Source organism: Phascolarctos cinereus, unplaced genomic scaffold (assembly GCF_003287225.1).
Source record: "Phascolarctos cinereus isolate Bilbo 61053 unplaced genomic scaffold, phaCin_HiC Scaffold_1;HRSCAF=81, whole genome shotgun sequence".
Lineage (NCBI taxonomy): Eukaryota > Metazoa > Chordata > Mammalia > Diprotodontia > Phascolarctidae > Phascolarctos > Phascolarctos cinereus.
The window spans coordinates 234,390,257-234,404,729 of NW_027555514.1; the positions used below are offsets into that span (position 1 = coordinate 234,390,257).

The 14,473-nt window shown below is 36.9% G+C and overlaps 1 protein-coding gene across 6 annotated transcripts in view; it reads left to right on the forward strand.

The window, feature by feature from the left end:
- The window catches only part of CPSF6 (cleavage and polyadenylation specific factor 6), a 41,838-nt gene that overhangs the window by 11,419 nt on the left and 15,946 nt on the right, over positions 1-14,473 (forward strand). For 4 of the 6 annotated variants that reach the window (XR_002325268.2, XM_020990229.2, XM_020990227.2 and 1 more), the window contains exons 3-9: positions 4,088-4,191; positions 9,187-9,332; positions 10,268-10,441; positions 10,570-10,680; positions 11,107-11,611; positions 13,396-13,511; positions 13,806-13,959. Coding sequence is in view for 5 of the 6 variants with exons in the window: in XM_020990229.2 (XP_020845888.1) it covers positions 4,088-4,191; positions 9,187-9,332; positions 10,268-10,441; positions 10,570-10,680; positions 11,107-11,611; positions 13,396-13,511; positions 13,806-13,959 (1,310 nt within the window). In the remaining variant the exon portion in view is untranslated. The remainder of the gene's footprint in view (positions 1-4,087; positions 4,192-9,186; positions 9,333-10,267; positions 10,442-10,569; positions 10,681-11,106; positions 11,612-13,395; positions 13,512-13,805; positions 13,960-14,473) is intronic. The other 2 variants (XM_020990231.2, XM_020990232.2) reach the window with 1 other exon arrangement.

Below are 14,473 nucleotides of genomic sequence, written 5' to 3' on the forward strand. Positions count from 1 at the left end.
AAACAGGAATCTTAGATTTTCTGTTCCCTTTTTCTCCTTTGAGTGATGGTAAAGATGCGGTCTGCTACAGAACATAATTTGCAAAAGCTTGCCTGTTCCTATCCAGTTATTCACACCTTTGATGTATGTTTGGATTCTCATAAAAAATATTTAAGATATGAATAAGGAATTATTGATATATCCTCAAGGTTACCTTTTTGTAGTGGTAGTAGTAATGTCTGATTTTTTTTCCCCCCAGCTATTCAGTCTTCCAATATTGGAGGTATATTCAGATTATACCTTTTTGTGATCATAATTGTGCCACTTTAGTTTATGCTTCCTCTGTGCATACTTCATCTGGTCCAGCTTCTTTTCCCATTTTACCCCCTTGAGTTCCATCTCTTTTTCCTTGAGGATTATAATGGAATCCAAATATATTTCCATTGTTATTGATGGAATAAAAATTTTCTTGTAGAAATTGTGAGAGATCTTTTTTTATTTTTACCATTTTGTGCCAATTTTATCCTTAACTGCTTTTGGAATGATTGATTTGGCTTATTTGGGTCTCAAATCAAACTTTCTGTAAAATTCTTTTTCTTTTGAGCACTTAGTGTTTTATGAAATGTTATTCCATTATCTTCCTTCAAAAGATTTTTACAAATGACTTTGTTCTAAATTGATGTTATCCTTGATGGCCATTCTCTTCTTGTCAAGGAGGTTATGTGTTAAACTTTCATTTATGCCTTTTTTGCTTTTGTGTTATATTCATTCCTGAATATAACCCCAAGCCATTGAGTCTTCCCTTGTAACAAAGATAAATGACTGAAAAAAACCCCAATTCAATAAAACTAATGGATACTTCTGCTACATATGACAATATATGCAGTGTTTTACACTCATTGTTCTTGGCCTTTCCGAAAAGAGGGGGGAAATATATTTAAGGAGATCAACTGGTAGTGGGCTGAATTACTTTCTAGGCTTTTGGTCTCCTTGTTGTTGGGGTTTGTTTACACATTGATTACTCTTCAGTAGGAATAGTGACGTGACAATCTGGGTCAGTGTCTGTTCCTTTCCCCATTTTCACTTTTTCAGCCTCAGCAGCTTATTTAAATACATTAACTTGAAATTTTTTTATTATTACATGCTGTGTCTTCTCATCTTTATTCTAAATTTTAATCATTAGCCTAATGTGTTAATAGTCTGGATGTACAGATAGCTGGGCCAGCTAGGTGGCACTCATCTTCCTGAGTTCAAGTCTGGCCTCAGATGCTTTCTAGCTGTGTGACTCTGGCCAAGTCACTTGACCCTGTTTGCCTCAGTTTCCTCTTCTGTGAAATGAGCTGGAGAAGGAAATAGCAAACCACTCTAGTATCTTTGTCAAGAAAACTCCAAATGAAGTCACAAAGAGCTAGACAGGACTGAAACACTGAACAACAACAAAATACAGATAGCCAATTTGGAATGAGCCTCAGGTTGTTAATCATTTATTTCCTGTCTATTAAGATAGAATCACTTTTTTTTTGTGCTATTTAATGCTCACCATGTCTATTACCTCCTGACTCTTAAAAAAGAGGCATGAGGTTTTGGTATAACCTAACAGGTACTATCTCCTTGGTCCTATCTTCTACCATTTTTACCTTCTTTCCTTGTGTCTGCCTTTGTATCAAAGTCACCAGATATCAAACTATGTGTTGATGTAATTTTTGAAAATAATATTTTTCCATGATTACATGTAAAAATAATAAAAAAATTTTTTTAAAGTTTTGAGTTCCAAATTTTATCCCTCCATTCCTTCCCCCCTTTTCCCCATGGTAATCTGATATAGGTTATTCATGTGCAGTCATGTAAAACATTTCCATATTAGTCATTTTGTGAAAGAAAATTCAAAAAGAAAGTAAGAAAGAAGGAAAGAGAAAATTGGTATGCTTTGGTTTGTATTCAGATGCTATCAGTTCTTTCTCTGGAGATGGATAGCATTTTCCATCATGAGTCTTTTTGGATTGTCTTGAATTATTGGATTGCTGAAAATACCTAAGTCATTTCCAGTTGTTCATTGTACAATATTGTTTTGCCCACTTCACTCTGCATCAGTTCATGTAAGTATTTCCAGGTTTTTCTAAGAGCATGTAGCTCATTTCTTTTTTTTTTTTTCCCAGCCAGAGGAAAAGTTTATTAGTAATAAAACACATAGGCCAGGTAACGCCCGTGAGGACGAGCGGGCATAAGAAAGTCTCAGCCTTTTGGGTGTGAAATTCTTAGCGTCTGAATGGGGGCCAGGGTAGATCTTATATACTAAAGTGATTTTGGGTAGCCAGAGGAGGGGTCTCGGAAAATGCTCTAGCTCATTTTTTATCGCGCAATAGTATTCCATCACAGCTATATACCACAACTTGTTCAGCCATTCCCTAATTGATTAGCATCCCCTCAATTTCCAGTTCTTAGCCAGCACAAAAAAAACTGGTATGAATATGTTTGTGCAAATAGGTCCTTTTCCTTTTTTTAAAAATCTCTTTGGGATACAAACCTAGTAGTGGTATTGCTAGTTCAAAGGATATGCAGAGTTTTTATAGCCCTTGTAGGCATAGTTTCAAATTGTTCTCCAGAATGGTTGATTAAGTTAACAACTTCACCAGAAGTGCATCAGTGTCCCAATTTTCCCACATCCTCTGGAACATTTGTCATTTTCCTTTTCTGTCATGTTAGCCAATCTGATAGGTGTGAGGTGGTACCTCAGAGTGGTTTTAATTTGCATTTCTCAATAGTGGTTACATCGTTTTTTCATGATTATAGATAGCTTTGATTTTTTTTGGTCTGAAAACTGCCTGTTCATGAATCCTTTGACCATTTATCATTTGGAGAATGACTTGTATTATGAACTGGACTTAGTTCTCTATATATTTGAGAAAGGAGGCCTTTATCAGATAGGCTTGCTTTTCCAATTTTGGTTGCATTGGGGTTTTTGGTGCAAACTTTTAAATTTAATGTAATCAAAATTATCCATTTTATATTTCATAATGGTCTTGTTTGGTCCTAAATTCCTCCCTTATCCATAGATCTGACAGGTAAACTATTCCATGCTCCCTTAATTTACTTACGGTAACACCCTTTATGTCTAAATTGTGTACCTGTGTCAATGTTATTTTGAGTATCTTTTTTGAGTTTTTCATGGAAATTTTTTATTCCTTTCTTGATGGTTCATAAGCTACAATTAACTTCATAGTGGGCTTTTTGCTTAACCCTGCAGCATGAGATGATCTAGCGTCTCATGAAATGATATTTCTTGTCTTTGGCTACATAATAAAGCCACAACCTTTAGTTGCCTCTCCAAATTGAACTTGTGAGCAATCTTTTTATTTTATCTTTTGACTATATTGTTAAGCAAGAAGGTCAAGATTGATGTTCAGTTCTTCCAGTTTTGTAGACATTTTTAATATTTGTACTTCATGTTTAGAGTCTCTTACTGTTGATAGGCTATCTGAAAACTGATTCTTAGCATCCACTGCCCTCTTTCTCTGCCATTGTTACTGCACAGGAATAGGGGGCATCTTGTACGTTTATGTTTCATAGGTTGCTATGGACAAAGAATCTTTTACTTAATTGCTTATTGGTGCAGAACCTCTCAGCTTAGCTGGGATAGTCTGTAGAAAACAGGGATGGTATGTCTCTAGGATTGTACTCAAAGGCTATGCTTTGGGGACAAGGGGAAACTTGTGTAATCTGTATTTTAACCAGTGAGGAAAGAGGATGTTTAAAAATTATACTGCTCCCAAACATTTCCTTTATTGCTTGTACCACATAACTAATGCATATAAAACAATATTTTTGACTGTAGTATCATTTTTATCAGTCCATTTACCATGTAATTTAGAGTTTATGCTGTTTCACAAAATTGAGTTTATTTATAATTTCTAATTCTTGTCCTTTAGTCACTAATTTTGTTGTATTTGTGGAATATATGAAGAGAAACACTTTCATTTAATAAAAGAATACTGTCAGTGTAAATGTTTAGATTTTATTTTTACATAAAGTTTTAAAATACTAGTTACAACAAGCAGTGAAACTTTGAATATATTTTTGTTACTGAATTTTAAACTTAAATGTCTTGCAGTGGACAACTGATGAAGATTTAACTGAAGCAGTTCATTCTTTGGGAGTAAATGATATTTTGGAGATTAAGTTTTTTGAAAACCGTGCTAATGGCCAGTCAAAGGGGTAAGAATTTTTTTTGGCCTAACTTTTTCCTTCTATAGTATTAGTGCCATTTCATTGAGCTATTGATGTTAATACTGATTCATATTGATGGAGAAGTGATGTATTGTAAATAAGCAAAAAGCATTTATTAAGCACTACAAATACAATGAGGAAAATGAAATAGGACCTGATTTCAAGGATCCTGTGTTTTTTTCTGTATCTTTCTTACTTGTGAAATGGTAAAGACACCTGTTGAATATCATTTTAAAAATACCATAGAAACCTTCTCTACTAATGCATTTATCACAGTAGGAGAGTAGACATGGGTTTGTAGTTATTCTCTGAATAAGGTCTGTTCTCCTTGAGTTACCTTGTATTTTAGCCTTTCAACACCTTCACAATTGTCATCTCTATCAAGGATTTTCTATACCTTATTTGGTCTAATACAGCTACTTTTTTTTTGTTCTTTTCAGTGTCATTCTTACTTTCTCTAAGCTATCTTAAGGGCTATAATGTTAACTAGTGTGGTTCCATTATCCTTGAAGGAGAAAACAGCTGGTTGAAATGTGTTTTTGTAAATCTTTCCCTTTTTTTTTTTCTTTCTGGTTTTAGTCTTTTGTTTTTATCCTTGAAGGTCCTTGGAATTACTTTACTTAATTGAATATCTTGGCAAGTTTGCTTTAAATTTGTTTTACCCTTTCATCCTTGTCTGCTACATGAGTTAATACAGCTCATAATTGCCCATCTTTCTTTGCAAGATTTTACAGATTAATTATAAGTCAATTATTTGTTGACTAATATGCTTTCTGAGCCCTTTTGGTCTGTCTCCTTGTGACAGTTAAGTTACATGGGTTAAATCTGTCTGTGAAATCATTATAAAAGTAGAACATTTTTGTGTAAACACATATACTTTCATTTTTATATGGGTGTAATCACAGTATGACTCATGAAAAGAATTACAAATGGTAGGTCCATGATATGCTATATGGTCCTTTAATTATAGCATACATGGGCCATTCATTGATGGTTGGTATCCTCCCCTTCAGGTATCTTTGGTATTGGTGTTCCCTCACCCCCAATTTTATTTGTTTATTTATTTTTCTGTGTTGGTTGCATTTTTGATGCAAAGATGATTTTTTCCCCAAAAAAATGCCCTTTAGATTATGAGAGGGTCAGTTAGTTTTTGACAGACATATATGAAATGCTGTGTACCAGGTAGTCTGTGAGAAGTTGGGATATAAAGCCAAAAAATATAGCAGTCCCTGCTCTCAAAAAGCTTACATTCTATTATTTGTTCCCCTGAAAAACTATGTAGTTAGTGTTTTCCAAACAAGATGCTCTTGAATATTTTTTCTTTTATTTGTTGTATTCTAACAGATGGCTTTTGAGTTCAGAGCTAAGTTTTTGGGGAGTTGTATGAATTTGATTTAACAAACTGCCTTTGAGTAGAAACTAGTGATTGTGAAGCGTCCCAGTTTTTTAAATGGGATTCATTTAATTACAAATGAGAATAAAAACATAGTTGAAACAAATTTACATTTCCTTTTCATATTGAAAAATACCATTTTTTGATTTTCTTCTTTAGCAACTTTGATAATTTATCATCTCGTGCAGGGGTCTCAAAGATAATAGAGGACTGGCATTGATAATGTTCTGCTTTCTTCATTTTGAGTGTGGAAGTATCAAATTAAAATGTTTCTTTACTTCATCTAACAACCCTACCTGTACCCAGCTTTACTTCACACTCTTAACTTTGTACTATATGTTCTGGCTAAACTGGGCTGCTTCTTGTCATCCATTTCCACAGCCATTTAACAACTGGCTTTTGGGGGAGAGGTGTAGTATGCTGGCATACTTTTAAAAGTTTAATCCTGGGGCAGCTAAGTGGCACAGTGAATAGAGCTCTGGCCTTAGAGTCAGGAGGAACTGAGTTTAGATTCAGCCTCAGACATTTAACACTTACTAGCTGTGTGACCCTGGGCTAGTCACTTAACCCTGATCCCCTCACCCCCCCCAAAGTTTAATCTGTGTTATTATCATTTATGTCTAGACAATAAAAACAACAAATCAAGCCCTGACTTAAAGTGTTGGCCAGTTTCAAAGATGCAGATACTTACACTGAAAGTTTAACAATTGGCTCCAGTTCTAACTGGTTTCCAAAACACTACTGCCTGTATATCCCTTTACATAGCTGGGGTTTGCTCTATTTGACTCTTTTTTGTTTGTTTGTTTGTTAGGCAGTGGGGTTAAGTGACTTGCCCAGGGTCTCATAGCTTTTAAGAGTCAAGTGTCTGAGGTCTCATTTGAACTCAGGTCCTCCTGACTCCAGGGCCCATACACCACCTAGCTGTCCCTCTACTTAATTCTTGAGGATAGAAATAAGACCAGTGGGTGAAAGTTGCCTAGACAAAGACTGTTTACCTGTTTCATGTGTAACAAAAATATAAAATAGAGCATAGGTCTATAAGAGAAGACTTCCTTTTATTCTTCTAGCCCAGACAGCTATGTTCTTGTCTTTCCCTAACCCTTTTATGGCTTTCTACTGCATCACTGTCTACTCTTTAACAAATCCTCGTAGTTTGACTTCTAGCCACTATAATAAAACTAGTTATCGATGACTTAACTGTCAAACTCTCTATGGTCTTTTTTAGTCCTTATCCTTCTTGGCCTCTCTGTACCTTTTGACACTGTTGACCATCTTGTCCCATTAGGTGTCCTTTCTTTCTGTGGCTTCAGAGATAATATACTCCTGTTCCTCTTACATTCTTTAATCAGATGTTTTGTTTCCATTGCTCATTCATCTTAACATTCTGTCCTTGGCTGTCTTGTCCCTCTCCATAGTTTTTGGCACTCTGGTCACCTGATTCTTCCTCTTCACCTTTCTTTATGCAGTGAATCACCAACTGTTTCAGATCTGTGTCATATCCATCCTCTCTTCTAATTGCTACTCTGGTATAGATCCTCATTGTCACCTGTCTTCTAACATCGAGCCACTATGATTCCTTCCCTTTGCCAATTCTTCAGACTAAACCACGTGAACTTTTATTGAACATCTTCCACGTGCCAGTCACTGTGATGGATGCTGAGGATACAAATATAAAAGCCAGAGTGTTAGTGCCTACCTACCTCCAGGAACTTATCCTCTCTACTATATTTGCTTTGCTTTTCGTGTGATAGATTACCATGCTTTTTGATATTTCATGTAAAAATAACATAAGAAAAATGTGAGAAAAATAATTCATTTTAAATACAAAATATGCTGAAAGGTAATACAATTTTATTTTTTAAGGTCTTTTCTATAAAGGAACATAAAACCATGAGAAAACAGGATTAATACATAAACTTATACTTTATGAGCAGCTTTTTAAAAGTGAAAATACACCTTGGTGTAGTAGAGAGATGACTTTGACACTGGGAAGACCTAGGCTCAAGTTCCTTCTCTTGACTTACTGGTTGTGTGTTAGTGTGCTAGGCAACTCTAATACTATAAATAGCAGAGGAGGTAACTCAGTGAGGTATTGTGATCCATATCACAAAGTGCTAGAATTTTTCTTTCTTACCAGTAGTAGAAAGAGAACAATCTTAAGTCTGTGTTGTTAGCAACAGATTTTGAAGTCATTTACAGTGAGCTATGGCTATTCTACTTGGGAGCCAGAGTACTCTAGTAGTGGAAGGAACATTTGACTTGGAGCCAGAAAATTTGGATTTGAGTTCCAGGCTCTGCCACTTACGATGGGTTAATTATTTAAACGGAGATACTATCTGGTAGAGTTTTATGGAAGGTGCTTTGTAAACTTAGAAAACACTATATAAATGGATTCTGTTTTGCTAATGCATGAACAAGAAGTCTATTCAAATGCATTATTGTGGTAGGGAGGTGATGTTAGTAGAGAATCAGTTCCAGTAGGTTAAACAGTATTAGCCTTTAGCAATATTTAGCTGCTTAAGTAACACTGTGTTAGGGCAGGCAGGGTGGTATGGAAATAAGTACTATTGAAATTAAATAAAGTGTCTGTGGAATCAAGATGACCTAATATTAAATGCTTAAACTCACCTCTTTTACCTGAAAAGCAGAATCCTGCTAGCATCTTTTTAGTTTTTGTTTCTGCTGGACAAATGTAGCTAAAAACTGTTCAAATAATGCTTAGGAAAATTGATACTTGGTGATTAAAAATTAATGTCCAAGCACTTCCATTTTTAATTAAAGAAGATTGATCTGTCTGACTTGCAAGTGAATGGCTACACCACCTTTGAAAAGTAGCTACATATTCAAATAATTTCTTAATAATGACAATGGAAAAGTCTGGAAGTTGATCAAGGATCTTTTTGGAATTCTTTACTGTGTGGTAAATTGATATTTAAAAAAGAGCAAAGATTTAATAGCTTTTGGCCTTGATGCTGTTTTGCTTTTCTGATTTCCTTGTTTGTGACTGGAGCCCTCAAGTATACTATAATAGCCATCAGCTTATTGTTAGAAATGTGTTTTAGATATTTAATACTTGAAATTGCAAGTGAAGAGAGGCCCTTTTGAAGGGATTTGAAAGGAGCCAGAAGGGCTCATCTGGGCCATCGCCTTCACTTCAGGCGCTTGCCCAAGGTAGTCAATACTACAGGCAAAGTAATGATGAAGGAAGTGATTTCTCTGTCAGAGCTGGTTTTCGGGACCCAGATTTCTTTACTGTTTCTGTCGTGGTGTGCTGGGAAGGAGTCCCAGAGTCAGAGGACCTGGGTTGGAATCCTAACTTTGCCATTTGCCAGCTTTATGATTTTGGGTAACCTTTGCTTTTCTGGGCCTCAGGTTTCTCATCTTGTAAAAGGAGCATGTTGGACTATACAGTCTTCAAGATCCCTTCTCGCTGTAACTATGAACTTGTCTAACAACATAAGGAATATTTACAAGTAATCATTAGAGAATTAAGAATATTCAGAAGAATTCCATATTATTGCATTCAAGGCTACTTTCTAATCCCTTTTTCTTTTCCCTCTCCTTCTTGCTCCTCTTTTTTTTTTTTTAAGATTTGCCCTTGTTGGTGTAGGATCTGAAGCATCCTCAAAAAAGTTAATGGATCTGTTGCCTAAAAGAGAACTACATGGTCAGAATCCTGTTGTGACTCCTTGTAATAAGCAGTTCCTGAGTCAATTTGAAATGCAATCCAGGAAAAGTAAGCACAACTCTCCCTCCTCATCTCCCCCCACCCCCTCCAAATCCTTCTTTGAAAAAGTGTCGTGTATGTTGTAGGGCCTTAAGGTGATGTGAAAATCATCTTAATGCTTAGGTTATCATCTGAAAGCAAAGTTTATGTATTCTTCAGGATGGTTTTAGCAATTAATGATCCCTTATTACTGATAATTAACATGGTCCTTTCTTCTTGAAGTCTTGATATTAGCCCTTATCATGGAGGTGGCATTACCACACCTTTAGATAGACATGCAATTGCAGAATCCTGTCATGCCCGATGTTTTTTAAACAGTATAAAAAAGGGTGTTTTTGTGTGCTTTACATGTAGAAAGAATTGATTTTGGAATAATCTTGAGTATTTGAAGCATTAGCAACTGCAGTATAAGTAGTTTAGTATGTGAAAGGATTTGAGTTAATCTTTTTAGTCAATATTGATCTGTCACTACTACTGTTACACATGGTAAAATGAAGATTTGGCATGTTCTGCACTTTCAACGAACCTGATCTAATTGGGGAGACAACAGCTAAATGTATAGCCAACATAAATAGAAAAAATTTAAATGTCTTATCACTTTTCTGAGAAGCTCTTATGTTGTAGAACTTTTTATAAAATTGAGTGGTTTGTACAACTGAAATTCTTGGCTGCTGCAGAATACTTGGTATTTTGAAAGTAGGTTTTGCATTTCCTCATTGGATGTACCTTAAAACCTGGATTCTGAGACTTTAAGAAATCACATGGATATGAACACCTACTAAACCAACACTTCCACGCAATTTGCACAGGCCCAAGGCATCTACAAGTTTAAGTATATTATGAATGAAGATGGGGAGGGGGAGAATTTACCCCCTGACAACAGTGGTTACATTTCAATGAACTGATTTAATAAATGCTATTTATGAGTATTTGGATATTTGCAGCTACACAATCAGGACAAATGTCTGGGGAAGGTAAAGCTGGCCCTCCAGGAGGCAGTTCACGTGCAGCATTTCCACAAGGTGGTAGAGGACGGGGCCGTTTTCCAGGGGCTGTTCCAGGTGGGGACAGATTTCCTGGACCAGCTGGACCAGGAGGGCCACCCCCACCTTTCCCAGGTAAAAATCTTCTCAAATTACCATGGATAAACTTGACTTCCCAATACCTCTTTTCCTTTTCTCTCTTTTTCAAGTTATGCATTATTAATGTGACTTACTCTCCTTGTTATGCTATTTTTGGAATCCAGGAAATTTGATCAAGCATCTTGTTAAAGGAACTCGGCCTTTGTTCCTGGAAACTAGGATTCCATGGCATATGGGGCACAGCATAGAGGAAATACCCATTTTTGGCCTAAAAGGTCTTTATTTTTCTCCAAACTTGCTTGACTTTATATATAGAATATTTACATCCGTCTTATTTTCTTACCTCTTTAAAAAAAATCCTTTCAAGACCATTTTTCCTCGTTTCACTTTCTAGCTTGGCATCAGAATAGAATTTAAGGTGGGTGATTTCACTGTAAGAAGTGTATATACACTGAAAGGTAGACATTTTAAAAAAGCACTCTTGAGTATTGTAATCCTTTTTACTAAAGTTTTCATTTATTTGAATAACATCTCTTAAGAACTTAAATGTTTTAAAAAATTAAGTTTATGCAAATATGCTTTGCCTTCATAGTTAATATAGGATTTAAGTTGTGGGTTATATGTTAAGAGGGATGATCTTGGCATGGTAGTGAGAAGTATCTTATTATTGAATTTTTTTCTCTCTCTCCTTTATCCTGTAGCTGGACAAACTCCACCACGTCCACCCCTAGGTCCTCCAGGCCCTCCTGGCCCACCAGGCCCTCCACCTCCTGGTCAGGTTCTTCCTCCTCCATTAGCTGGGCCTCCTAATCGAGGTGATCGCCCTCCACCACCAGTTCTTTTTCCAGGACAGCCTTTTGGGCAGCCTCCACTGGGTCCACTTCCTCCTGGTCCTCCACCTCCAGTGCCAGGCTATGGCCCCCCTCCTGGTCCTCCACCTCCACAGCAGGGACCACCTCCGCCTCCAGGCCCTTTTCCACCTCGCCCACCTGGCCCTCTGGGGCCACCCCTCACACTTGCTCCTCCTCCACATCTTCCTGGACCACCTCCAGGTGCCCCCCCACCGGCTCCACACGTGAATCCAGCTTTCTTTCCCCCACCAACCAACAGTGGCATGCCAACATCAGACAGCCGGGGTCCACCACCCACCGACCCCTATGGCCGACCACCACCATATGATAGAGGTGACTATGGGCCCCCTGGAAGGTAAGTCAGGATGTAAGCATGTCAAAGAGCAACGTGTTTTCTTCCATGGGGGGAAAGAGGTGTTAATGGCCATTTGTACGTTTTCATCTAGTTTTAAATAGAACCTGCTTCATAAGCCTTTTTTGTAAAAATATCTTTGACTACAACCTTTTGCCTCATGTATTTCACTTCTGTCCATTTTTGTATTTCTGCCATCCCTGGCTGTGAGGAGGTAGTGAGGCATGAGGAGGGGAGAGCACCTTGACAAGGATGCTGGGGTTGGACTTAGCTGTCATTGACTGGCTGGGCTGAGCCTTAGTGCAGTGCCAGCCAACTGTGGTCTTCACATCTTTGGATGTTACAGTGAAGACATTAGACTGGATGATCTTAAATGAGGCCCCTATCTATCACATCAAAGAGCATGCATTTATTCCATTCACAGTTTTGACATGTCTACATGTACATTCATTTACTTCTCTACTTATTCACACATTGATTTGCTTTTGTTAAGTCAACTGATACTAAATTATGTCAAGTCCATTGAATTTTTTTCCTTGTTTCATAAATAAGCAAAACATTCTGTATAATTTGTATGCTAATTAAGCAAATATTCTTCATTTCAAATTAGCTTCTAAGTTTGGAATATTTCAGTGTGTCTGACGGCATGATAAGTGTCTTGGTTAGATAAACTACCTTAGACTTATTTATCTGCTTGTCAGTTCTCTTGTACTTCTATAACATTAGACAGTTTAGGAAATGTACAGATCACTTTGCTGGTGAGATTGTCATTATATAAAAGTGTGACTGTATAATCAGATTACTGGAAAACTTTTATCTGTTTATTTGTATGTGAAAAGCATTAAGGAAAAGCATGAAGCTAGCCTCAGAAATCAGTAGGACTTTGGTTCAAGGTCTGCCTTTGACTTAACGTGCTCTGTGTAACCCCGAGCAAGTTGTTGAAACTCTCAGCCAAGGGATCTGTTATGGAGTAGGGAACAGCCAGCCTGTGTTAGTGGCCTTTCCTTGCCAGCCACCTCCTCCTCCTCCTCACATTTGTTCACCTGGTTAGACTAGGCTTTTGTAGTGTGTTATGGAATGCTGGCAGTTCAATACTGTGATACTTAACAAATTGACCTAACACTCATTTCATCTTTTTTCCCATTACATTTAATGACAGAACTGGAATGAATTGTTTGTACTCCTTTCTGCTTCCCTTCTGCTTCTCCTCTCATTCACGTCTGAGTGTATGCTACTTTCAGAACGCCATGCATGGCCACTATGAAAGGGCCAGATAACCTGGCTTCTTTCTGTCAGATTCCCTGGGCAGTTTTTTTTAACCACTCTAAAGTTTTCCTAATCTGTTTAATAATGTGGTTAGACTAGCCAACTGTGGAGGTCCCTTCCATATTTAAAGCTTTATAAAGTTGTCAGGTTATTCTGGTCCTTTTATTATGTGTTGGCCTGTTTCTGGTTTTGTGATTTTTTTTTTTGTCATAAAGAACATTTAAATGTCTATTTGAACATAGTGATCATCATGCTGTCTCAAATACAAATTTAAGATAGCTAAGGTTTTCCTGGAATTCAAAGTAGTTTTTCAACTGAAGGAGGTAAAATCTAGTGAAATTAATTTGGACTTTATTTTTTTGAGGAAAATTTGAACTTTATATTGCCACCCTTCCTGGAGTAAATAAGCCACCATCCCTGAAAAAGAGTAGCTAAATGTTTTTTGTTTGGATTGTTTAAAATGGAAAGGATTTCCCCAATTGAAAGACATAATTTTAGGTTACTTATTTTAATTGTTGCAGAGAAATGGATGCTGCAAGAACGCCATTAAGTGAAGCAGAGTTTGAAGAAATCATGAATAGAAACAGGGCGATTTCGAGCAGTGCCATTTCAAGAGCTGTGTCTGATGCCAGTGCTGGTTAGTTATTTCTTGGGCTTTGAAAATCTCTTCATTCTTAACGTGTAGAAGATCCTGAAAATCAGGAAAATTAGCTGTAGTGAGCAGATTACTTACCCAGAATGGTTTTTGCCATCTCAGGAATTTTTTTTAAAATGCGTAATTGAAATCCTTGGTCATTTTATATTGCTTGCTTTTGGAAAATAATATGCCATTTGTAGTGCTGCTATAGGGGTAGATGGCATTTTAAAACAAATAATAGAAAAATAAGTTTTACTGGAATTTTGTTGACTTTCAATGTTTTGTGTGTTTTAGGTGATTATGGGAGTGCTATTGAGACATTGGTAACTGCTATTTCCTTAATTAAACAATCCAAAGTATCTGCTGATGATCGTTGCAAAGTGCTTATTAGTTCCTTGCAGGATTGCCTTCATGGAATTGAGTCCAAATCTTATGGTTCTGGATCAAGGTAAAACTTTCCTTTTTTAGTTCCATTTAGAACTATTAGTTTATAAATAGAAAATTACGGCAGTCATTTTTAGGATTTTAAATAAAGCTTTTGATTTTACTTTAGATAAAGGATGCATTATCTCTTTCTGGAGTACTGTGTCCTAAAAGATAGACTCTCGCTGGACCTTTGGTGTGGCAGTGGAAAGAGCCCTAGCTTTGGTTTTCCTTGGGTTCTAACCCCCACTGCTCTTCATTCACTGAGTTTGAGCAAAGACATTATATTTACCTTTTTCAGCCACTGCTTCTTCATCTATAGAAGGGTCTGATCAACTGTCCCAATTAAGAGCCTGACCTATGCCAGGTGCCGGGCCATGCCTATAAACTTGTTTGTGTGCACTTGAGAGCAAGGGCTGGGCTGTTTTTGGGCCTTTCTTTGCATCCCCAGGGCTTAGCGCGATGTTTAAGCAAATGCATTTTGACTGATTGTTACATTTAAAGCCCACAGTAGAATTGTAGTTTTGAGGAAAGTGAAT